This window comes from Heteronotia binoei, chromosome 10 (assembly GCF_032191835.1).
Source record: "Heteronotia binoei isolate CCM8104 ecotype False Entrance Well chromosome 10, APGP_CSIRO_Hbin_v1, whole genome shotgun sequence".
Taxonomy (NCBI): domain Eukaryota; kingdom Metazoa; phylum Chordata; class Lepidosauria; order Squamata; family Gekkonidae; genus Heteronotia; species Heteronotia binoei.
In genome coordinates this window covers 31,429,061-31,455,684 of record NC_083232.1, presented here as the reverse complement: position 1 = coordinate 31,455,684, position 26,624 = coordinate 31,429,061, and the positions used below count along the sequence as shown (strand labels likewise).

The 26,624-nt window shown below is 44.1% G+C and overlaps 1 protein-coding gene across 3 annotated transcripts in view; it reads right to left on the bottom strand.

Moving 5' to 3' along the window:
• Positions 1–2,246: 2,246 nt before the first annotated feature.
• MPP7 (MAGUK p55 scaffold protein 7) overlaps positions 2,247–26,624 on the bottom strand; it is a 141,572-nt gene continuing 117,194 nt past the window's right edge. For all 3 annotated transcript variants that reach the window (XM_060248278.1, XM_060248279.1, XM_060248280.1), the window contains 5 exons: positions 19,116–19,196; positions 13,706–13,799; positions 9,065–9,173; positions 7,637–7,780; positions 2,247–5,868 (listed from right to left, as the gene is read on the bottom strand). In XM_060248278.1, the coding sequence (XP_060104261.1) occupies positions 5,689–5,868; positions 7,637–7,780; positions 9,065–9,173; positions 13,706–13,799; positions 19,116–19,196 (608 nt within the window). In that variant the 3' untranslated portion in view covers positions 2,247–5,688. The remainder of the gene's footprint in view (positions 5,869–7,636; positions 7,781–9,064; positions 9,174–13,705; positions 13,800–19,115; positions 19,197–26,624) is intronic.

Genomic DNA, 26,624 nt, shown 5'->3' with positions numbered 1-26,624 from the left:
AGAGAATAAACCCTCCCTTCTCTGTCAGGCATTTGGTCATGGGAACATTTAATTGCTGCGCTTTTCACTGCTCTCCCAGACTTTGACCACCATGATGTATGTTACACACAAAATAGTTTCGTTTGTAACTTAAGTAGCTTCTTTTGATGGCGGCAGCAGTTATAAACATTAATAAACTAAAAACTTTTCAGATACATGCAACTTAATGCATCCAATATTATGTTGTTGCTCTTAGAAGGGGGGGGGGAGCAAGACTGTCTAGACTACTGTCAAGGGAAGCATATTAATGTATTTTAAGTTACTTTCAGGACTGTCAACACATTTAATTCAGTTGATTAGCTACACTAATTTACATGTACATATTATGTTATAGATGGCTTTGAGATATTTAAATAGAAAATAACTTAGTCTGCCATACATTGCTAGAAAGGCCACCTTAATTTTTTTTCTCATTGCTGGTGACAGGTTACAACCAAAATAGCCTTAATGCAAGTGTGTCAAATCTACATTTAAATTTACCCATGACAACTTTAATATGCCAGTTATTTACATAGCATATTTATGGTCCACTACTTGCCATAAGTAAATAAGTAAAATAATTGCAAGCCCCATGGTGCAGTGGTAAGCTGCAGTACTGCAGTCTGAGCTCTCTGCTCATGACCTGAGTTCGATCCCGGTGGAAGCTGGGTTCAGGTAGCCGGCTCAAGGTTGACTCAGCCTTCCATCCTTCTGAAGTTGGTAAAATGAGTACCCAGCTTGCTGGGGGGGAAGTGTAAATGACTAGGGAAGGCAATAGCAAACCACCCCGTAAAAAGTCTGCCATGAAAACGTTGTGAAAGCAATGTCACCCCAAAGTTGGAAATGACTGGTGCTTGCACAGGGGATTACCTTTGCCTTTTTCTTGCCATTATTGGGACTTAACACTGCTCACAATATACACAGAGAGAAAACCAATACACAAAACAAAGAGGGAAGGAATAGGAAGCTTCCCATGGTCAAACATGTCTTCTCTGTCCACTGGCTGATCGCTTGCTCAACTCTAGGTCTGACCCTCAGGCGAAGAGCCTTTTGGCCCTTGCCCATCAGTACATGACTAAGGGCTCACACCTATGTGCAGAGAGAACAAACTCAGTGAGATGTTATTTATCAGGCTGTTCTCCAATTCCTCCCCTGCCAGAATAAAAGCTTGAAACCCTGGGGATATACAGCATGAGCCTAAAGGATTGTGTGGGAGAATCAGACATTTCCCCTACAATGCATATGTTTGTGGGGAATGGGGAAGATGTACGCAAGCATACGTGGACAAATTAGGACTTCCCGATGCTGTGTGCATAGCCTGGTACCCTGCTATTGCTCACCCACTCTAGCTAGCTAGATCTAACTGCCCAAAGACAAGGCTACTTTATTCATTAAAATATTTATATCCTGCCTTTCCCTTAGCTCAAGGTGGCTTAAAAATCCAAAACCCATGTAGCCCCGCCCCCTCCTACAAAACAATGCTTGCAGCCTACACCCCACTAAAATATTTTATTTTAATCCCTATCAACATCCAATCCTTTGATGTAGACAAAGGGCACCTCTGAATCACTACTTGGGCATGAATGTATTTAACTGCCTCCCTTTCCTGTTCCAGGATTCCTTACTGCTCTGTTCATCATTGAGTTAGTCAGTGGACTGAACAAATAGGTTGCTATGAGCTTTCTGGGAAGGAGCATTAGGCTGTAGAGCTCACTGTGCTTATCACTTTAAGGCCCCGGAAGCTTTCCACAGGGCAAGCCTGAAGTGAAGGCTTCCTAGATGACTTTTAGAGACATGAATATGGACGTTCAGCACATGGTATGGAGACTGTCATCGTTACCATGGAAAGCTTCACAGGAGAAAATTGTAGGTCTTCTTGCTCTCGTATTAGAATGGGATTTATCTTTATGGAATATTTTTGAAGTATTTTCAGACACTCGTAAAGCAGCTTGCAACTATGGAGCAACAATCCAAGCTCTTCTGTCAAGCACACAAATAGCTTGCTATGAACTTTCTGGAAAGGAGCATTAGGCTGTAGAGCTCACTGTGCTTATCACTTTAAGGCCCAAAGTATTATGCTACTGTAAAATCATGGCTCAAATCAAACTGGTTATACATTTACTTATTTGAAGGCGACCGTAGTGTGCTTGTGACATTTTATTAAGATGACCAGTTTGCATTCCACTATACAATTGGGAGCTTTTTACAAAAGTGACTTTTCCCTGAGATATATTATGATAATAATTTATTATGATAAAGCTGTATTTTAGATACAGTTTACATGTAAGTGAAGACAACTTCAAGTATTGCTGTGAATTCAGAAAAATATAAAAGTCCAACATTTTTACAGTGACAAAACAGCAAAAAATACAATAAGGATATCTTCACACAGACATAAAAACAAAATTCCCAAGAACATGCAGTACAATGTAGAGGAATTCAAAATTTAAGTTTCACCTTTAGCCAGGAAAAGATGTCAGGTTTCTGTTTTTTAAGTTTTACCAATCCTACATACATAAATCCAAAGCTCAACACAGTTCCAGTATACCCATGGAGCATTCCACAACACTGAAGAGAATGGACAGCTCCTATTTGTACAAAGCTGTGTGCACATCAGAGGTAACTCATTTTGATTTTTTTTAAAAAATATGTCAAAAATTCACCTGAAGCTTGGGAAATTATGCCAAAGCTATCACGGGCTTCCAAGTACTCTCAGTCCCAAAGGCAGTGGCAATCTTACATTGATTAATGATTTAGATTATTGCAAGTAAGAACACAGTACTTAATGCTATAGTTCAGGTATCAGTCACTGATAAAAGTGTCAGTTTCTCTTACAGAGAGTTGTCAAGGCTGTTGCAATTTATGATATGTACAATCCAAAGGTATGTTTGTTTTCAAACAAACACGGAAGGAGTTACATACTATAGCCCCATCTTCAAACCTCAGGTGGATCACAGGCTCACCTGCTGGGTCATGAGTCCTTATACAGCTGTGTTTTTTTGCTTCTTTTTGAAGGACTTACTTATAGTACACAAGTTTAGCACTCAAGTGCACCATGTTTCAATTCTCCTTGTATGCACTACGATAGCAGCAGAAGGATGATGAGGCAACACTAATTAGTGGAGAGAACTCCTCCATGGCTCTAAGCCTTGGTTTGTTCTGCACTGCGATATATCCAGTGGTGCTCAGCCCAAGTTTCCTCTTTCTCAGCTTCCTTGGTCAGCTATCCATAGTCCTGGTCTTAATATCAATGAGGTCGCAGCTTTGGCTCCTCCACTTCCTGTCACATTACTCTGGTATCCTGTGCTTGTGCTCACTGCGCCCCAGGCGGCTACCTGAGAGTTGAAGGCGAGTCCCAGGTCCGGAAAGGTTCATTGCTATAGCCTATACACTGGGTCATTTTTAACTGTACTCTTCTGTACACCAAAAATCAGACCTTGAGAGTTAACAGGCAATCCTGGCACTGGTTCTCACTGTGTGCACTGGAAGTTAAATATACACAGTACCTAATTAAAGAACCAAATTGAATTATTATTCAGTGAAATACTTGGAAAAATTACTACACTCTAGTAGGGAAAAAATTACAGCTCAGTATTTTCACACAACTAATTGGTGCAGCTGAAATACAGTCACATTTAATTCATTCAAAACACTTAAGACCTGAGGTACACTCAAGATTATATTGTAAATGCTCAGTGCCAGGATGCGTCAAACTAGCATAAATGTTTCCAAAAGGCTACATTTGGTTGTTGGCACTTCCCTTGTATTACACAATTTAAAGACAGAAATGCAATGAACAAAAAAAAAAATCCAACCATCTATTTAGACTACATTTGCAAAGACCTGGCAGTTTACCTGCATCTGAAGTAAAATATTTATATGGAATGTTAAGTTTATAAAGCCAATGTTTCAAATCACAGACACCTAGTGGTCTGTGTAATAAATGATCACACTGACAACAAATTCAAAAAAATTAATATCCCTTCTCACCTCTTTTCATAAATATATAGAGTCTCACTAAATTCTTTTGCCTTTAAATAAGTCAGCTAAACCTTGTACATGTTAACATAAAATAACTGGGCTTCCTGTTTGCATGCCAAAGTTGTGATGCGTCACCGTCACACACCATTGGTAAGACAGATTCACTTACATACAACATGCATCCACATCTATTAATATACTTTTGCTCAATAGGAACACAAGGGGGGGGGGGAAGCCACCATCTTCTTCATTCCAGAGAAAACAGCTTAGATTTCTACTGTTCAAGGCCAAAGGAAAATGGGAATGATACCCACATTTTAATTAACAAGTTTTCACATTAAAAAAAACAGCTTGTGGAATCACACAAAGGCTATTTTATAAATTTTTAAAACAATAAAGCAGTGATATAAACAAATTCCACATGCTGCTGCCTCTGCTACAAAGTCTCCACCCCAACACTTGAGTTACATAAAAGCTACTCTAACCAACCCGAGATCTTGATGTTTAGTTTTAAAGCTTTCCATTGCTTTGAATACCACAGGTTTAACTTTAAAAATTTAAATGCAAATCATTTTTATTGCTTATTGTTCACTTAATGGTCACTTAAAATATTCAAGTTACCTCCAAGCATGCAAGCATTCCAGCATATACACCCTTCAAAGCACAGCTACAATAGTAGGAGACTGTAGCTTCAAAGACCACATTAAAACGTAGTTACAAAGTATGTTAAATTTGCACTCTTGATAAAGACACCAGAGTAAGGTTGCCAGACCCCTCCATCAAGGTGGAGGTCCCCAGTTGCCAGGCCCCACCTCCTAAGAAATGGCTGGCGAAGGAGACTTACCCGGAAAAAGAGCAAGGACCAGCTGACGTTGCAGCAATATGTCTATGTCACTGCTGATGTGACCCAGAAGTGACATCATGTTGGTGACATCAGGGCAAAAACTCTATGGAGAAGCCAAATTTACTACAGAGTTTTTGCCTAAATACTCACCCCAATGTCACTGCCTGATGATGTCACTTCCAGGTCATGTTGGAAGTGATGTAGACATGTCACTGCAATGCCAGCTGGACCTCCCTTCTGCTCCTGGTAAATCTCTCTCCCCAATTCCCCATCAGTTGCCAGGAGGGACCTGGCAATGCTATACCAGAGTAAGGTTGAACATGGAAAACAGTTTACACACACACACACAGCCATGTTTATCATAATCCAATTTCAACACATACACTAAACAAAGAAATTTTAGCCCCTTTTGTCTTCTCCAGTTTTACATTCTTCGAGCATTAGCACGCATCGTTGCTCTGTAACCAGCAATGTTTGAGACCACTTAAATATGGATCTCACACCTTCTGATCATTGTGACTTCATGGAAGTCTCACGCTGGAGGCACAGACTATTTTTAAAATCTGGTATCACAATAATTAGGGCTGGGTTTTTTTGTCTTTTTTTTAAAAAAGTGGTTATTTGAATTAAGTAAAATAAGGCTTCATTGTTGCCTTCTGTCTCCTGTCTCCCTATTTCCAAACAGGAAGGCTCACACGCAGAAAAGAGCAACATTCCACTGCACAAAGTCTGTATAATCATCAATGCGCCAAAGCAAGAAAAGCTTCCCACCAACAGAATGGCATTTTAGGTCTACCTAAACACCCTTATAAAGTTCCATGAAGATTTTTAATTTGTTTATAGTGTTAAGAATGCACCCAACTGACTGGAACCCAGAAGGTGTCTCTTTCCAATTTGTCAAAGGTTGTTTTCAGCTCATTGTATGCTGTAGTTAGATCATCATTTACTATAACTTTGTCAAAAAGATGACCGTACTGGATTTCCATTATTTGTGCTGATTTAATCATTTCTTGAAAATCTTCTTCCTATAACACAAAAGGGGAAAACCCAGTCAAGATCAAAACAATTTATAACTGCTATACTCAGGCTGCAAACTTAGGGATCCTTTCCCGGGAGTAAGCCCCAACTGAATAATAGAAGACTTATTTCCACATAGACCAGTTTGGAGTTTCCACTCAGTCACTTTTTTAAAAATCCCCCCCAGCACAAACAATATTCCTAGTTATGCAACTGTCTGGAGTCCCATTTCTGGGCCACAAGGGGCTGCTGACAGAAAATGAAAATCAGCAACTCCCCCCTCCCAAGCACATGCAATTGCTTTCTGTTTGCACAAGATCTCTGAATCCAAGCCTAAAAGTCCACTAGCAGTTCATAACAAAATGGATGCAGCTCATATTATACAGTTAACACAAACGATAATTTCAAATTACTGCAACAACTGCTTTGAAAATATCCTCACAGCTGCCCAGTCTCCTCCTTCCCTGTATCAGCATCATTATCCAGTAACTGATAATTTTTTAAAAAATGTATTTGTGTTAGAAACAGCACTGGAAAACTATTTATAAGCTGTTTGCATTAATGATGCACTACCAACTGCATTACCTAAGACTCAGCCTGCTATTAGCAAGGGATTTGCTTGAACACAGTCTGTATTTTTGAAAGTTTGGTACAAATCCAAAGAATCATTCCTGTTGGATTCCTGGGTCTTATTAGAGCTCATTCATTAGGTTTATGTTCATGTGTTTGGAACACAGAATGTAACTATATAAAATTAAGACAGAACATCTTAAGAGGAGCAGCCATTGAGGACAGAATGACACTTTTCCAAACTGTTTTGCATTTAACAGTTTGTAGAACTCTTATTGATGTGAATAAAATATTCCAAACTTATGGAGCTTTGGAAACCATATCTTGCAGGAAGAATTGTCACAAGCAGATGCATAATGATCACCCACAGGGTTACCTCATAAGTTCTATATAACGCTGGGAGTTCTTGAAGCTGTTGCTTATCTTTTTAGGATATCCCCATATGCCCTGCATTCATGGCCCCTCCTTCTCATGCAACATGGTAAGATCTAAGTCATGGAAGCTGGTGCATTACTAAGTTGATAGCACCAGCTTTGTATTTCCTTGTCATCCACTTCCTAGTGTTAGTATATTCAGCATCTGGGGAGAAGCTGAATGTAGGAAAGTTGAATCCACACAAACACTAAGCACCTTTGTGATCCAAACAACAAGGATAGCAACTCCACTGACAGTAGTGGAAGCATCAGCTTCTTTTTCCAAAAAAGGAATGCTGAAGATAGGAGACATAAATCATTGCTCCCCTCAGACAGGTTCCATTTCAGCTTCAATGCTTCCACCACATAAAGTGAGCAGGAGAGGCTCATATTGGTCATGCTCTCCCTTCTCCCTGCCCTGCCAGATCAGTTTGCTTTGCCTCTGTCCCCTACTCCTTCGGTTTTTCTGAAGCAATGCTGCTTTCAGCCAGCTTTTCAGAGGAAGTTAGCCTCCTCTCCCCTCCACACCTTTATCATTTCAGCTCAGTTCTGCTAATGACAAAGCATCAGGCTAAAGAAGGGAGCAGATGCTGCAGAAAGAAGCAAAGGTATGGCCTCGCATGGCCATCCATACTAATTTAGCTACTGAGTTTTTTAAAATTATACTGAAGAATATCACAATGTGCATTTTGAACAAGTTTTTCCCCTAAAAGATACAAATACTTGAATTTAAAAAATAAATACAAATCATCTGGCAACTTTTCACACTTGTCGAAAGGCAAAAGGTACTTACTGAGAAGGGTTTGGCAGCACCTTTTTCATCTTTGCTTGAAATTATCTTGGCATTTTTTCTGGTTTCTCGCAAACGCTCAATTGATGGAGGTTTTATAAATATGACATATGGTTTAAATTCTGATGTCCTTAAATGCTTCACTGTCTGGAAAAGAAAATGCCAAGTTATAAGCAGCTTGTTTTAAAAATGTATTTTCTTTTGAAAATGACAAATCATTTGGCACTGTAGTTTCTAGTTCTCTTTCTCCCTCATCTTCCAAAGCTACTACTATTATGTATAATTTATGTAGCAATTGAATTGTGGAAAATAATTTACAGTCCTTCATTCAGAATCATCACCCATAATATTTCCTTGTATATCAGTCATTGTTGTCTATGTCTTTTAATTCTATTAACACAGGAATGGGAATCAGTAAAAGTCCAGTTCTGAACAGGCAGCTAAGAGTACTAGAGTCAAATTCAGCAAAAACCCCAAACCTTCATTTGCATACTTAGCATGTGAAATAGCTAATCTGTTAGTACTAAAGTCTGTATGCTCTCTCTACAAACTGTTCAATCCCAGGAGTAGCTGGCAGGACACAGAGACACTTTCCTTCAGCTCTGACTGGAGGCCATCCACTTCCTTTCTTCACATACTCCCTTATTTGAGGGAATACACACAACAAGGCACCCTGACATTCTGCTTTGGCACATGTAAGGGGCAACCTCTGACACATGAATGCAGGGCCCCCTCTTTGCGATGATGCTGCAGGAGTCTGGGTCTCATTACTTTGATGGACAATTTCCTGAAATACTAATGCTTATAGCTTTAAGATGAATCAACTGCCTTGTACCCATAAGGGCATCTGTGGAATTGATATCTATGAAATAAAAATATCCTAAATGCCACTGCCACTCATTTAGATTTTTAAACAGAAAAAATTGTGATCTATTGACCATTTATTTAGAAGAAGATGACAACACTGGATTTATACCCTGCTCTACACTCCAAATCTCAGAGTGGCTTACAATCTCCTTTACCTCCCCCCTCCACAACAGACACCCCCTGTGAGGTGGGTGGGGCTGAAAGTGCTCTTGCAGCAGCTGCCCTTTCAAGGACAACTCCTACAAGAGCTATGGCTGACCCAAGGCCATTCCAGCAGCTGCAAGTGGAGGAATGGGGAATCAAACCCGGTTCTCCCAGATAAGAGTTCACGCACTTATCCACTACACCAAACTGGCTCTAGTCTAGATTACTGCTGAGTGACTTATTGATTAATGATTCTTCCTGGTCAGTAAGTTCAAAAAGGTATCTGGAATCAAACTGAAAACCAAGTAAATGAAGCACAATATTCATTTACTTTCATAACATTTTAGCATGCAATGCAAATTAAATCAATGCAAAATAATGTTGCTAACAGAAAAGGCAAAAAACTTACTACATACTTACATGAGGTTGAACATCCAACAAACAGACTTTATTTTTAGCCAGAACAGATCGAACTGAATCTATGCTGGTACCATAGTAATTGTTCTTATATTCCCCATATTCAATAAATCTGTAGAAAAGATTTTTCAGTAAGTCTGTTGGACAGATATTACTCCCCTTTCAACTAAGGAGCCCTAAGCCTCAAAACAATACATACCGGTATATAGTTGGCATGGATTAATTAATGAACAGAGGCATTTATTTATTTATTTTTATTTTATTTATTTGGGATTTATATCCCGCCCTTCCCACGGATGGCTCAGGGCGGCTTCCAACAATTAATCAAACTTAAAAGTAAACAATTTCAAATGTAAAACAATTAAATAATTTAAGCAGTTAAAACATTAAAACAGAGTAATTCAGTTTCCTGTGAACAGATGGCTGGCCAGTTTCCTCCGGTTGTTATCCTAGCTAAATGTAGGCTAGGTATAGGCTAGCCGGAAGAGGGTCGTCTTACAGGCCCTGCGGAACTGCGCTAAGTCCCGCAGGGCCCTCACCTCTTCCGGCAGCTGATTCCACCATACGGGGGCCATAACGGAGAAAGCCCTTTCCCTGGTGGCTTTCAGGCGGGCTTCTTTTGGCCCGGGGATAGTGAGGAGATTTTGTGTTCCTGACCTCAGTGCTCTCTGGGGAACATGTGGGGAGAGACGGTCCTTCAGGTAGGCAGGTCCCAGGCCATATAGGGCTTTAAAGGTAATAACCAGCACCTTGTACCGGACTCGGTATATCACTGGAAGCCAGTGCAGAGTCCGAAGACCCGGCTGAATGTGTTCCCACTTTGGGAGACCCAATAACAGCCGGGCCGCGGCATTCTGCACCAGCTGCAGTTTCCGGGTCCGAGACAAGGGCAGCCCCATGTAGAGGGCGTTGCAGTAGTCCAACCTTGAGGTGACCGTAGCATGGATCACTGTTGCTAGGTCGTCGCGCTCCAGAAAGGGGGCCAGCTGCCTTGCCCGTCTAAGATGAAAAAATGCGGACTTGGCAGCGGCTGCTATCTGAGCCTCCATCTTTAAAGAAGGCTCCAATAGCACCCCCAAGCTCCTGACCCTGTCCGCCGCCATAAGCGGCGCACCATCAAAAGCCGGCAGGGGGATCCCCCTCCCCGGGCCGCGGCGGCCCAAGCAAAGGACCTCTGTCTTCGTAGGATTTAACTTCAGCCCACTCAGTCTGAGCCACTCAGCCACGGCCCGTAGTGCCTGGTCAAGGTTTTCCGGGGCGCAGACAGGTTGGCCATCCATCAGCAGATAGAGCTGGGTGTCATCAGCATACTGGTGACACCCCAACCCATACCTTCGGGCAATCTGGGCAAGGGGCCGCATGTAGATGTTAAATAACATCGGGGAGAGAACCGCCCCTTGGGGCACACCACAATCAAGTGGGCGCCTCTGAGACAGCTCCCCCCCAATTGCGACCCTTTGTCCCCGACCTTCCAGGAAAGAGGAAAGCCACTGTAAGGCCAACCCCTGAATCCCTGCGTCGGCGAGGCGGCATGTCAGTAGCCGATGGTCGACCGTGTCGAACGCCGCCGACAGGTCTAACAACATCAGCACCGCCGAGCCACCCCGATCCAGATGCCGTTGAAGGTCATCCACTAAGGCAACCAACACTGTCTCCGTCCCGTGTCCCGGGCGAAAGCCGGACTGAAATGGGTCGAGGACGGAAGTGTCATCCAGGAAGGTCTGTAACTGCTTCGCCACTGCCCTCTCAATAAGTTTACCCAGAAAGGGCAAATTTGAAACCGGCCGATAGTGTGTCAATTGGGCCGGATCTAGAGATGGCTTTTTTTTGTGTTCTATGTGGTACTTTGCTTTGCTATTTCAAAATTCTCAAAGTCTGCTATCATTATGTTAAACAATTTACTAGTGGCTTCCATCATCCTTGGACGTATCAGTACAACAGAAGAGCTAATAAACTAAACAGCAGTAACTACTGCCAGTTGACAGAATATGCTGCTTAAGTTTTCTGTCTCTACTGGGATATGTTTTGTCATAATAATGGTTATATGATAACTAGTTATATTCTATAGAAGCATATGTACTATTTGTCAAAGCACACACCTGCATATTTCTATGAGTAATATTATCTGGGACATTAGTACTTCAGTTTGATATTAGACCAGACAGTGCAAACTTAATGGCCCTGATCCAGGGAGACCCTATGTCCATGCATGTGCAGAGCACACACCACTAACCATCCAGCCATCGTTTATTCACTCAGTTTTAATGGAAATCTCAACGCTGCCAACAAGCTGCTGCATTTTAGCATTTTCCTTGATGCCTACCACCTTTTCCAGATTTATTTTATGTGTATGCACGAGGCTTTTAAAAGAAAAACATGACATTCTTGAAACACTGCTAACTATCAGATCTTGTTTTATGGTGGGGAGATTATTGTATTTTGCTTTGCAACCAAAGCTACCTGGTTTAAGGTGCTAAAAACACAAAGGGATTATGTTTAGCTCCAAAATGACCTTTCCAGTTAGGGGGATTGGGGAACAAATTGGCAGATTAAATGCAAGTATGTATCAAGTGATACACGTCAGGTCAATAAAAACAAGTTTCACCTATAATCTGATGAGGTCACAGTGCAAGAGAAAGACACTCTATTAAGTTTGTGGTAGACAGCCTGCTGAAAACTCAGTGTATAGCACAGATCTTTTTAAAAAAAACCAAGCTCCATGCTAGGGATCATGCTGAAAACAGAACTGCTAATAAAATAATAATATGTACAAATCTTTGATGTGGCCAGAGTTTGAATATTGTGTACTGTTTTGGTTACCGGTCAAAAGCAATACTGGAGATCTGGAAAAGGGGCAGATAAAGTCAACAGATATAATCACAGGGCTGCAGCGCCTGCCCTGTGTGGCAGAGCAAAAGCACTGGGGCCTTTTTAGTCTAGAAAACAGGCAACTGTGTGGTAACAAAAAATCTACAAAATTATACCTGGCATAGAGAAAATGGACAGAGAATCGTTTTCTCCTTTTAATACAATAATTCAGGGTCACCCTATGAAAACAATTGGCAGCAGATTCAAGACAAACAAAAAAGTGAAGTTGGCTATTATCTAAGAGGGACTTATGGAAGATAGGCCCATTGTTGGCTATTAGCCATGAGAGTCAAACAAGCTCTGGATTCACAGTCTTCTGATTGTCAAATGCCACAGACCAGTCAGCAGGTGAGGACTGCTGCCAGCAGGGACTTTCTCGCAGCATTTGACATGTTGGACATGGGATGTGTCAGAACTTGTAACTTTTGCTCTATCTGCCTTGACCAAACTGACTCCATGCTGTAACCTAATACTAACATAGAGTGCCTAGCCTCAGTAATTAACCCTGCCCTCTTAGCTATGCCAAATATTTAGGGCAGTAGAGCAGGCGACAGATAGTCTCTGCTTAACATCCACAGGTGCCCTTTGAAGACAGGCCGTTTGGCCTTCACCACAGGGGAACATCCTCCCTTCTGATAACGAATGCTGGGAAAAGAAACACTTGTCTGTGACCGTGTGAATGATAGCTTTATTGTGCTTTGCTGATGGCATAAAATGTAACCAACTGCCAAGAATTGGCATTACTGTTATCTCGTTGCTCTAGTACTGTAGTTCTTCAATAAAGATCCTAACTTTGTAACAAGTCTTGGAATCATCTGAAGTTCGTCCCAGTTCTGACAGGATGCTGGATTAGACAGCCCAATAGTCTGACCCAGAATGGCTACTCTTATATAATTGTTATGGTGGCTTCACATTTAAAATTTAAAACAGTGGCTTTAAAAAAGCAGTGGCTTTGGCTGTAAAATAAAACATGGTAATTGCCAGTAAATTTTTGAATGACTTGGTCAGCTTCACAGAGAACAGGAAATACTTAAGACTGTAAAAAGGTGAGGGATGAAGAAGCAGGATCTACACTGGATGAGAATTACTTTTGAGGATAGGCTTTACTTTACAGCAGGGGTGGCCAACGGTAGTTCTCCAGATGTTTTTTGCCTACAACTCCCATCAGCCCCAGCCATTGGCCATGCTGGCTGGGGCTGATGGGAGCTATTGGCAAAAAACAGCTGGAGAGCTACCGTTGGCCACCCCTGCTTTACAGGACTTTCCCCAGCTTCAGCCCTTGCAATCGATTGTAACAAATTAATTACTGAACTGTACAAAAGTGTTGTAGTATGGCAGTGGCCACACACAGAAACTAAAGACCTACTTTATTGTGCTCATTCTTACTATAAACAATAGCTTCCAAGCGAAACTTCTTTTAACACCGCCCCTATTTCAGAATAAGCATTGGACAGCTGCTTTTTATACCCGATTATATACCACTGGAATTAATACTGAGAATAATGTCTCATTATGGACAACTGATGGCAGTCCAAGTTCAGGTCGAGGAGCTCACATAAGCACACCAATCACAGGCAGGATGCTGGGAAGTATGTAGGCAGAAATTTAAGCATGACTGCACTCAGCTTGCTGGCCTCCCAGAAACCAAATGAAGTTAGCTCTAATTTCTTTAAGTATTTAGATGTGGAACATTCCTCCAATTACCAGACTGATGTCTAGCCACAAAAACGACAAACTGTTGTTATTGTAGTTCTTGCTTAGTTGTTTCCCACATACTTGTTATTCTGCACGTCTGTCTCAAACAAGTGCTTGGAAATAAAAGTGTACTCAACGCCGTCACTTTCTTGGCTTCTTCGTGCTCTTGTGGTATCTGGTTTTGATAGAGAATTAAAAACTAGTTTACAAAAGGAATAAACAAAAAAGAAGGTCCTGTACCATTTTGTGCTGTGCACAAATGATGTGCGCAGTCATTATGCAGGTGGATGCTATTCAGCCTTCAAGATGTTCACACACACCCTGCCAGGCACACACTGAGGTCAGAAGTAGATTTTAGGCATGTCTACTTTCTTTACCTCCTTATACTTGCCTCTCACAACTCAAATAAATGATCCTATGATTATCTGAGAGTGCTGTGTGAATCCTAATATTATATTTCCTTTCTCTAGCACAAGAGCCTCCAATGGGTAGCTTGTGAGTTATTAGTAGCTCGCCAGTTGCTGCAAAGTAGCTCATGAAGTTGCTAGAAGTTGCTAGAAGTTGCCAGGAGAAGATTCTGGGAAGTTATGGTCTAGGCTTTTTTTTTTAAAAAAGTTTATTTCATAAGATTTTTTTCTGTGCTGCTTAGCTGATAATCACATTTCTGGGGCTCTTCTTAGTTCATGCTCTGTTTCTAGGACTGAAGAAAACGCAGTAATGCTAGGGTGGGGAAATGGCAAAGGATCTTTTACCTACTCAGAAATAGCTCTTATTAACAAAAAGTTTGGTGACTCCTGCTCTAGTGGCTTCAAATACATAAGAGGGAGTTAGAAGAGCATACAAACCCACAAAATGAACACCAATTTCTCTTCAAATTTAAGATGTATAGTCTATGATTGCTTCTGTTTTCACATTTATCCTTCAAGCAATTAGATTATGTTTCATTGCTATATATAAAATGCAAATTATTTTGTGAAAAACAGCATGTTTTTAAGGTTTTATGTTGTACAACTCACTTAGAACATGTTATTGCATACATCCCACCAAATGGTTTATTCATAACATTTTCTATGATATAGGCAGGCAGAGGGAGCCCAGTGGTATAGAGTGGTAAAGCTGCAGTACTGCAGTCAAAGGTCTCTGCCCACGACCTGAGTTCAATCCTGGCAGAAGCTGGGTTCAGGTAGCTGGCTCAAGGTTGACTCAGCCTTCCATCCTTCCGAAGTTGGTAAAATGAGTACCTAGCTTGCTGGGGGGAAAGTGTAGATGACTGGGGAAGGTAATGGCAAACCACCACATAAAAAGTCTGCCATGAAAACGTTGTGATGCGATGTCACCCCAGAGTCGGAAACAACTGGTGCTTGCACAGGGGACTGCTTTTACTTTTTTTAGGCAGGCAGGGTGGCTGATCTTTTTGTGATCTCTGAAGAGGAGGGGCTTCTCTCTTAGGCCTCAGTCTGGTCCCTAAGCAGACTCCCTCTCCCCACAATCAAACCAAGAAAACACCTCTGATTAACAGGTGATGCAAACAGCATCATGCTGTGGAGGAACAGACAAAACAATGAACAAAACACTGACACTCTCTGGGAGCTCACCAGGGAAAGGAAGGGCATCAGAGGAAGATCTAGGATGCTGCAGTCTGCCTTCTCTGTACTAGGAGCCAAATCCAATTACCCTTGGGTAAGATTAGACTGCCCCTCCGCTGGACCACTGAGAAAGAAGATCTATGGTACATGAGACTAATCTTTCTGTTCTCCAGTGGTACAGGATGGGGCAGTCTCCACATCTGAGACACAGAAAAGCAGTGAGTCCCTGAGAGGGAAAGACATGGCTCCTAGACCCTCCTTCTGACAGCTGCTTCTGCAGAAGTCAACTTATCAATCCTATAATGCTTGGTGAAAGAGTGGACAGACTTCCAAGTAGCAGCTTTGTATATGATCTCTAAAGAAGGAAAGAATCCATAGGCAGGCAAGGATGTCATCCCTCTGAGGGAGTGTGTCATAATGCCAAGAGGAGGGTCTAGACCTGTGGACTTGTGAGATTAATACAGCCTCTAGTCCATCTACTGATGGTGGAAGAGGAGGCTGCGTCCAAGGGAAGCCTTCTTGAAATAGACAAACATAGAGTCAGTCTTATTAAATGGCTTAGCCATATCCAATAAAAGCTCAGGCCCCTCTTCTCATCCAAACAATGCCACTCTTTCTTCTGAGGGTGCTTGGAATTGGGACAGAAGGAGAGAATAATCTTCTATAAAAAGTGATACTAAGCTTTGAAAGGTGGTACTAAGCTCTGAAAGGTGGTATTAACCTTTGGGATTAAAGCTGGGTCAGGACAAAGGATTACCCTACCATTATGGAAGACATGGAGCTCCTTATCCACTGAGTGAGCTTTAAGATCAAACACCCTCCTGGCTGAAATGATACTAATTAGAACAATGGTTTTGAAAGTGAGCTCCTTCAGAGGACAAGCAGCCATAGGCTTTAATGGTGTCCTGGACACAGCCTTAAACACTACACTCAGGTTCCATGTAGGGAAATCATGCACCTGAGGAGGACTGATAAAAGAAGTGCCCCTTAGAAACCTCTTAGAATGAGGAGGCTGGGATAATAACCTCCCCCTTCTTATCTCTCCCCTGATTGCTGAAATGGCTGCCACCTGCCTTTTGAGTGTGCTGGTGCTAAGGCTTTCTCCAGACCTTCTTGTAAAAAGGCTGGCATCTCCCACTTTAGCAGAAAGGAGCTTTAACCCTTGGCTAGAACACCATGCCTGAAAGATCTGCCATGAGTTATTATAAAACTCTCTTGGTGGACCCCTTCCCAGAAGGTATCAAAATGTTAATAACTCTGTTAGGGTATCCTATCTCTTATGAATTGTCTCTGCTCAACCTCCAGGCTGCTCGGTTTAACAACTCAGGCTGGGGGTGAAATGAGAGATCCCTGCAGAAGAAGGTCCTCCCTGACTGGAAGGAGGAGGAAAGCTCTAGGTTAGAGGCTAAGCTATTCCGGAGTCCAGCCTCTGAGAGGCCCACCTGTGCTGTCATTGACTGCTCTCCTTTTTTGATGGGGGGAGGGGTCAAGAAAGGAAAGGAAAGGAAAACAGTCCCAACTTGTGGCTCTTCTGTCAAAAGGAAGAGCCACTTCAGTTGGAGGAAGGCTTCAAATACTGCTGCGCAGAGTGCGCTGGGATACATGCCACTGTTTATTTTAGAAATAAAATGATAAATCATATGTTGTAGAACACCGTCTGCTGTCTTTTCTGTTTAAAAAACAGTTGTAAGCTGTATAAAGGCTTGCTGCTTGTCAAATACCTAAAACTGTGAATATATGATTAATCTGTTACACAGATTTGAAGAAGCCAACATTTCAGACATAGTCACTTTCTAACAGAAGGTTCGGTAGTTACACTTTATCTTGTCTTGCCCATTAAGCTTAGGTGTACAGATCAGGGATGTGCAAAACCCCACAAACATGGTATTTTTCGGGTTTGGGTATACTGAAACTCAAAAATATTGGTATTTCCCAGTATTCCCAAATCCCAATAATGGTATGATATTCAGATTCAGGAAATATTCTGGATTTTTTTGGTTCCATTATATCCTATGGAACTATTATAATCATTGGTCCCCATAGGGCAGGGGTGGGGAACCTCCGTTCCGAGGGCCGTATGCGGCCCTCAAGGTCACTTGGTGTGGCCCTCGGGGATTGCTGGGCCGAACCAAGCCATGTGGCAGCCACTCTGGGGCCTGGCTGGCCAGCGAGGATTGTGAGGCCCAGCCACACAGCCTCCCCAGGGCCAGGCAGGGATCACAGGCCCCAGGTGTACTGTATGGCAGCCTCCCTGGGGCCTGGCTGGCCGGCCAGAATTGCTGCAGAGCCTGGAAAAGTTACTGTCACAGTTCAGTTTGCACTTGATTATCCCAGATGGTGTGGCCTAATATGCTAATGAGTGTGTGACCTAATATGCCAATATCAGGGGATGCGGTCTAATATGCTGCGAGTTCCTGCTGGGGCGGAGGACTGGGTGTGTGTGTGTGCCCCAGATTAGGCTCTCCCCACATGATTTCAAATAGAAAAACAATTATTTGCATTAATTTTGCTGGCCTGAATCATTCTCCTTTGGCGGAGCACTGTTTTTTATGTTGATAATTTTTTATGGCCCACGAATGATGTTATAAATATCCATATGGCCCTTGGCAGAAAAAAGGTTCCCCACCCCTGCCATAGGGTATAATTGAGAATCTTGGGGGTGGGGTGGATCTGGGCTCTGGGGGTGCTGTTTTTTTGAGGCAGAGGCACCAAATTTGAGGAGAGGCATAGTTGCTAGTGCCTGACCTCAACTGCACCCCAAGTTTAAAAAATTATTTGGGCCCCCAAGGCAGGTGCCTCCATCTTCCATTGATTTCAATTGGGGGGGGGAGGCAAAATTGAAATCCCTTTATAAGTCTTCTCCAAGTTGTGTAGCTTGGAGAATTCCAAAGGCATTTGAAGGTGAATCTGGAAGGCATTTAAATGGACTGCAAGCCCTTTAAACACCTTCAGAGTTCTGCAAGCTGTGGAGTCCTGCAGCTTGATGAAGGCATTTAAAGGGACCCCAATCCTTTTAAATGCCCTTTGTCTGTCTATCTGGTGGCTTGGCCATTTCAGATAGATGAACAATAACAAAATCACTATCTGGCTGAATCAATACCAAAAGAATACCAATGAGGTATTTTCCAGGTATTTTTTAGGCTTGGATTTAGCCGAATGCACACCCCAATACAGATCCAAAGATTTAAGCCACTGAACAAAGCTGAAATGTCTCCTCATGACTGATGTGAAGACAGGCAAAGATGCCATTTATGGTAACTTCTCATCAGTCTCTGAATACATACTAGGAATAAGCTGCTTGCTTTGTTAGTTATACCACTGTACCAATAAGGTTTATTTATTGCTACTACAGTGCTTGCCAATCTTGGTTGGAAGCTTGTTTCCAAGGTTTGACTCTAGTATGCACAAAAATGAGATGTAACCCAATGAACCCATTCTGTGCCTTGGAATGGTTTTTCTTTTGTGAATTAACAAACAAACAACTGTGTAACACTAGAAATGAGTACAGGCCTATTTCGTAACAAGTCCATAGGCTCTGCTGCTCCCACCCGAGAGGAGTATAAACTTCTGCTGCCTTTGGCACTTGTGGCACAAGTTGAACAGTTATGCTCTACCATGCTGGTAGAGTACATTTCTCCATTTCCCATCTTCCATGTAGATTTTAAATGAGAACTGAGTGTTCTAAAGTATTTGGCAATTTACAGCAACAGTATCAACCCTATGCTAAGAAAAACACTCCAAAGAAAAACACAGCCAATTTAAATTTTTAATCAAGGAGGAGAGCACTCTTTAAAAAGTAATTTAATATGGATGTGCATATCCAAGCTTAAATGTACTGACCTTATGCCAACTTAAGCAAAATTCAACTGATACATTAAGGACTTACAAAACAGTTTTTCACTTACGTGGCACGGTTACACCATAATGCTGAGTATCACTGATCAACAATTTCCGTTTAAGTTCATTCAGTCCTACACCCACAGGACCTGAAAGTTTAAACACATTTTAATCAAATATCCTTCTTTGATTACCAACACTACCACATACTATGTTCAGATGAGAAATCCGAGAGGCTATTCTAGAGACATAACACCAAAAAAACATTTGTAATGGAACAACTCCAACATCAGCAGTATTCACTATGCAAATGTAAGAGATTGCCAAAGGGCTGAATTCACATGAGTTGCAGGATTCACTGGCTCTAGATCTATGCTATCTGTGAAATGAAAATCCTATTGCCTTTTTTGTCCCCATCCTCTCCCCCCCCATACATGTTGAGCTGATCAAGGTAAAAAAGAAAATATGACAGAACAAGAAGGTTAAACAGGGTTCTCTAACAAATCAGAAATATCTTCTAGTACATTTGGTATGTCTGTCACTGCACTGTAAGTCACAATTTCATAAGATTTCATCTTGCTTTCTTAGGAAGATGTTAACAGCATTCTGCCACAAAAAGCTAATGTATTCATCAGAGATTCGGGTTATGATAACACTATCACGTTTTTATTCTGCCCATCCTCCAGGAATCATATATATGGATCAAGCTATATATATCCTCCAAGAATCATATAGATCAAGGTAGATCAAGCTGAGAGACACTTATTGGCCAGAGGTTACTAATAGCTAAGATACCTTATAGTAGATCCCCACAATGTTCATGCCTCCCCAACCCTCACCATTAACTTCTGCTCTTATTTCACCACCAGCATTGCTACTTTCCTCTCCCAAAAGCAGCAGTGCCCATTCACCTGCTCACCTGCCAATTCTCCTCCTTTGGCCCAGTAGGAGGGCACCAGCTGTGGCTCCTGTGCCTCACCCACCACAGCACTGGGCTCAAAGAAAAAGCAAACAGAGGATGAAAGAATGAAAAGTAAGTAGGGTGGAGAGGGAAGAAGAGAAGTAGCTTAGAAAAGTTCAAGGGGCTTTAATTAATAAATAGGCTGCCCTGCCATGGGCATCAGCAACGTCCAGCTAAAGATAACGAGTTCCTGAAACAAGTACTTATTTCAGCTTTAAGTGAGAGGCTGTATCTTTAATTCTTTAATAGCTTATCCATTTAAAAATAAAAGTTATATACGGTAATTATTAAGTGTAACAATTACTCTTTGTACCATTTATGTATCACTGTGTGATATGCCGCTAGTAAGTACTACGACCAAGCACAGAACTCAGGCCCTCGGCAGTAATAAACAGTTAGTACTGACTAGTAACACCCCACTCGTGTACCATAAGACATACTATTGAAGGCCGTATGCTTTTCACTCTTCCCAAATTCTCTTGAAAAGGTAAACTATTGCTGAATTTATACTTTGCTTACAGAAAAAATGACAAGTTAAACTTCATGCTAATCTGATACTATTGTTGCGGATTAATGTCTTAAATGTAAAAGCAGTATCCATCAACACGGTCACGCTATAAAAATGATACACTACTCAACCATTACCATCAGATGTTTCCACTGGAAATTGTTTATAACACATTTTTAAATGCAGTTAGGAGTATTTCTTCACTAACGTTCATCCATTATCTCTTAGGCAGCAAAAACTTAAATTAAACTAAAGTATCTTTCCCTCCAGAATATCTAACAGTCATTGGAGCAAATTTAAATATATAAGGGGGGGAATCCTTTTCAGCATCAATAGCTGGAAGAAAGCTTGCTACCAAAGGGCAACTACAGCTCTGTACAACCATTCTAAATTGAGGTTATCTACCCATCCTGTTCACAAGGATTCTGAGATATGCAGATCATGGGTTGGATTCAGAATAAACTGGTAATTTCCACCTATTCTTCCTCCTTGCTGCAGAATGGCCCTTTTGACGTTCCACAAAGTCTTAAGTTCCCCACGAGCGGCATTTCCAGATCAGTGGGCTGTAGTAGGAGGGGTGAGGTAGGAACGTCCCACTTTGCCGTTGGAAAACTAAGTCTGGATCCAGCCCCACATCTGAAAGTGAGCTTGACTAATTAAAATGGACTGTTCTGTCTTGAAATTTGAACCACTTCTTTGGTAAGCTTCTATAAACTGTGATCGCACACTGTGTTCTTGAAGCACCTGACCAGCCAAGTCATCTGTACAGTTTCCACCAAGGAAGGAATTAATCAACAGGTAGCTCTCCTAGTGATGTGCTGTCAATTTTGAACATCCTGCCCACCCATCCCCTTCCCTTTCTTTACACCTGCTGGAGTACACTCTCATGAAACAATGTTTTGTAAATGGAAGATTGGAAGCTCTTACCGTGAAGCTTCCTTCTCGGTGGTCCATGGTAGTGGGACGGTCCTAAACTGCTGGGAGTAGGCTCCTCCTCCGGAACAGGGTCGTTGATCGCTTGATCCGGCCTGGGGGAGGGGCCGCTCCCTTAGGAACTCCTCAGTCCATAGAACAGCCATGCTCCCCCATCGACCTGGATCTATAAAACAAAATTCTGCATCATGGTAACAAACCACACGGAGACCATACTGATGCAACTCCATTTTAATAACTGCAAACAGCAGAAGTAATGGTAAACAGTCAGAACCAACCTCCGCTTGACGGAGATAATACACTGGGTGGGATGGACCGTCCCACTCCAGGACCACCGAGAAGGAAGCTTCACGGTAAGAGCTTCCAATCTTCCGTTCTCCGGTGGTCCATGGTAGTGGGACGGTCCTAAACTGTTGTGACATACAAAAGCAATATGTACCCTGGGCGGGGACCTCTACCTTCAGTGTACGACCTGTTGTAATACCCTGCGACCAAAGGCCGCTTCAGCCGCTGCCCACCTATCCACCCTATAATGCCTGGTGAAGGAATGGACAGAACTCCAGGTGGCTGCCCTACAGATGCCTTCTAGAGAGAAGAAGGACTTGTATACTGCAGACGTAGCCGCTCCCCGTAGGGAATGCGCCGTGACGCCTCCTGGAGGCTCCAGCCCTGACGCTGTATATGCAGACGAAATACACTGCCCCAACCACCTGCTCAGAGTAGAAGCAGAAACAGGTTTTCCCCGCGAGGGGGAATTAAAGGAAACAAACAAAGACTCCGATCTCCTAAAGTCCTTGGTTCTATCTATATAAAAACTCAAGGCCCGCCTCACATCTAACCGGTGCCACTCCTCCTCCCTCTCGTGTTTGGGATTAGGACAGAACGAAGGCAAAACCACATCCTGTGAGCGGTGAAACACTGAATTTACCTTAGGAACAAACGTCGGATCAGGTCTTAACACCACCCTGTCATTATGGAAGGTACAAAGGTCCTTCTCTACGGACAAGGCCTGCAACTCAGATACTCTGCGGGCCGAAGTTATCCCCACCAAAAACAATGTTTTAAGGGTAAGGTCTCTCAAACTACAGGTGGCCATGGGCTCAAAAGGCGCATGACACAATGCCTTCAACACCACATTTAACTTCCAAGTAGGGAACCTATGTGCTGTAGGGGGATTTAACAAAGACACCCCCTCAAAAAACATTTAACATGTGGATGCAGTGTCAAGGAACCCCCTTTTCGAGTTCCACGCACCGCCGAAATAGCCGCCACCTGTCTACGAAGGGTATTAGTGGCCAGCCTCTTATCCAAGCCCTCCTGCAGGAACAGCAACAGCTTCCGAACGGGTAACTTCAAAGGATCCCAGCCCCTTTCTGCACACCAACTGGAGAACACCCGCCAAGTGTTATTATATACCCGAGTGGTAGAACCCTTCCTAGATGCCAGCATAGTGTCAATCACTGTTGAGTCAAACCCCAACTTAAGTAACTGCGACCGCTCAACCTCCACGCAGTTAACTGCAACATGTCCGGTTGAGGGTGGAATACTGTCCGTTGCGTCAGTAGCGTCTCGGATACTGGAAGACGCCAAGGCTTCTCCGTCGACAGTCGCAAGAGATCCTGGAACCACTCCCGTCTCGGCCAGAAGGGGGCAATCAGCACCAGCTCCGCGGATTGTTGAAGAACCTTGTTCACCAAACGAGGAATCAGTTGCAGTGGCGGAAAGGCGTACAGCAGGCCGTCCGGCCAGTCGCAGTTGAGAGCGTCTACGCCCTCCGCCTGATCGTGTCTCTGTTTTGCAAAGAACCGCTGCACTTGACGATTGTCCGCGGTTGCAAACAAGTCCACAGCCACTCTGCCATATCTGCGTTGAAGAGCCTGGAAGACTCTCGTGTCCAGAGACCATTCCGTCTGATCCAGCCGTTGACGGCTGAGCCAGTCCGCCAGCCCATTGTCTTTCCCGGCTACATGCACCGCCTTTATGGACAAGAGATACCTCTCTGCCCAACTCAGCAGGCTGTTGGCCTCGCTGCACAGTTTCCTGATTCTGGTCCCGCCTTGTCGGTTGACATAGGCTTTCGCTGTCACGCTGTCTGTCTTCACCAACACGTGACACCCCTGAAGTGTAGTCTGAAAGCGTAACAACCCCAGACGAATCGCCCGCAGCTCCAACAGGTTGATGCTCTGTCGAGACTCCAGCAGAGACCACTGACCTTGACACATCACCCCTTGAGAGTGCGCTCCCCAGCCGGAGAGACTGGAATCTGTCGTCACCACTATCCTCTGCGGTTCCTTCATAGCGACCCCTTGTTGAAAGCGGAAAGGTTCCAGCCACCACTGGAGTCGTCGCCTCAGCTCCGGTGGGAGAATCACCATCCTGTGCAACTTGCGAGCTATCACGTTCTGATAAGGAAGCAGAAAGCGTTGCAGGGGCCGCAAATGGAAACGCGCCCAAGACAGCACATCCTGGCAAGATACCAGAACCCCTAGCAATTTTGCCAGAGTCATCACAGGAACCTGAGTCAGTGCCAACACCTCCTCCAACAAGGATCTGAGTTTCACCTGTCGTCCTTCCGACAAGAACACTCTGTGCCTCCGAGTATCGATCAGGACACCCAGATGCACTATCTCTTGCGTGGGAGTAAGATTGCTCTTTGCCCTGTTGACCACAAACCCGTGGTCCTGCAGAACCTGAATAGTCCGCTCGGTGTCCTCCAGGCTCTGCTGGTACGAAGAGGCCCTGACCAACAAATCGTCCAGGTACGGATGAAGAGCCACACCCCCCATCCGTAACTGAGCAACCAACGCCACCAGGATCTTCGTGAATACTCGCGGGGAAGACTTGAGTCCGAACGGCAAAGCCCGGTACTGGAAGTGCCTTCCATCGTAAGCGAACCTGAGAAACCGCCTGTGACTTGGTCGAATAGGCACGTGTAAATAGGCCTCGGACAGATCGATGGATGTTAGAAACTCTCGCTCCTGCACTGCCAGAAGAATGGAACGCAACGTCTCCATCCGGAACTTTTTGGTTTTGACAAATCGGTTGACCCATTTTAAGTCCAGAATAGCTCGGGTATCGCCATTCTGCTTCGGAACCAGGAACAAGATGGAGTACACCCCTAGACCCCTCTGAGCCAAGGGTACCGTTTCTATAGCCCTGATGTCCAGTAGATGCTGGATAGCGCCCAGCATCCCCTGGTGCCTGATCGGATCCTGCTTCCTCAGGACTGGACGAAACCTCCGAGGTGGGAAAAGGACAGGTTTCTTACCTGTAACTGGTGATCTTCGAGTGGTCATCTGTGCAGTCACACATATGGGTATTCCGCAGGACTTACCCTGACCTCGGAGAGTTCAAAGCAATCTTGATCATAGATCTGGCGCGCCTCCCCTTCGTCCCAGGGAGGAGCCACCGTCTGCGCATGCCTGGGAAGGGGAGGTGCTTAGCCACTCAGTTTCTTCCCGCCGCCGGACAGGTGGAAAGAGTTCTTATGCTAGATGAGTGTCCAGCAGCGGGGAAGGCTGGGTGGGTCTGTGTGACTGCACAGATGACCACTCGAAGATCACCAGTTACAGGTAAGAAACCTGTCCATCTTCTTCGTGGTCTCTGTGCATTCACACATATGGGTGATTAGCGAGCTATTTCCCTCGGAGGAGGGTGCTGGATCTGGAAGAATATGTGTGGTTAGGTCAGAAACGTAGTGGGAGCGGTACTCACCGGCAGTTAGTCGAAGATGGAGCGTAGTACAGCCTGTCCGAAGGACGAGTCACGCCGGGCACGAACGTCAAGAGCGTAGTGCGAGGCGAAGGTAGACGGAGAGGACCAGACCGCAGCGGCACAGATGTCCTCTATTGGGACGCCCCTCAGGAATGCTGACGAGGTAGCGACGGCTCTGGTAGAGTGAGCTCGTATGTGCTGTGGGATTGGCTGTTTCGCTAATTGGTAGCAGAGTTCGATGGCGGCCACGAGCCACTTGGAGAGTCTCTGGGTAGATATCTTGCTGCCCTTGTTGTGGGTAGCGTAAGTGACAAAGAGTCTCGGATCCTTACGGAATTCCCGAGTTCTGTCTATGTAGAAAGCTAGAGCTCTACGGGCGTCTAGGTTGTGTAGTGCCCTCTGGCCTGCATCCGTGGGGTGTTGGAAGAAGGCTGGTATGGTAGAGGGTTTCCCAAGGTGGAAGGGAGAGATGACCTTTGGTAGGAAGGTCGGATCAGGGCGGAGGACCACTCCGTCGGCATAAAAGATGGTATATGGAGGGTCTGCCCTGAGTGCGCAGATGTCGCTGGCTCTCTTGCCCGAGGTGAGCGCTATGAGTAGTGCTGTCTTCCAAGAGAGTAAGTTGAGGGGAATGGAAGCCATGGGCTCGAAGGGTGGTCTCATGAGCTGACTTAGGACGAGGGAAAGGCTCCATGTGGGTTGGAGTCGTCGGATTGGGGGGTGCAGGCGAATGATGCCTTTGAGGAAGGCCTTGGTGGCCTGGTGAGAAAAAACTGTCACGCTTTCGATGCGGGGGTGGAAGGCGGAGATGGCTGCGAGGTGTACCCTCAGGGAGGAGTAGGAGAGTCCTAACTTGGAGAGTGCTAGGGTGTAAGATAAAACTTGAGGGATGCTAGCACTTGAGGGGTTGAAGTTGTGTTGTGAGGCGTAGTGAACGAAGCGCTTCCACTTGAGTGAATATGATTTTCTGGTGGATGGCTTCCTGGAGTTCACTAGAACTTGGCGGACCTCAGGAGGAAAATCTAGAAATTGATCCTCCAGGCTGTCAGTTTGAGTGACGCTGGGTTGTGATGTAGGACCTTGCCGCGTTGTTGGGAGAGGAGGTCCTGCGCTTGCGGAAGTTGGAGGAATGTGTTGTTGGACAGGAGCAGCACAGTGGTAAACCAGGGTTGACGTGGCCACCATGGAGTTATTAGGATGCAGTTTGTGCGGTCCGTTTGTATTTTCTGTAGGACTCTGGTGATGAGTGGTATTGGAGGGAAGAGGTAGTGGAGTGTTCCCCTCCAGGATTGGAGGAATGCGTCCCCTCTGGAAAGTTGGGATGGAGGTCCTCTCATGTAGAAACGGGTGCACTGGGCATTTGATGGTGATGCAAATACATCTATCTTCGGGGTACCGAAGATCTTGAAGATCTGTCTTATGTACTGGCCGTTGATGGACCACTCGTGGTTGTTGGTTGAG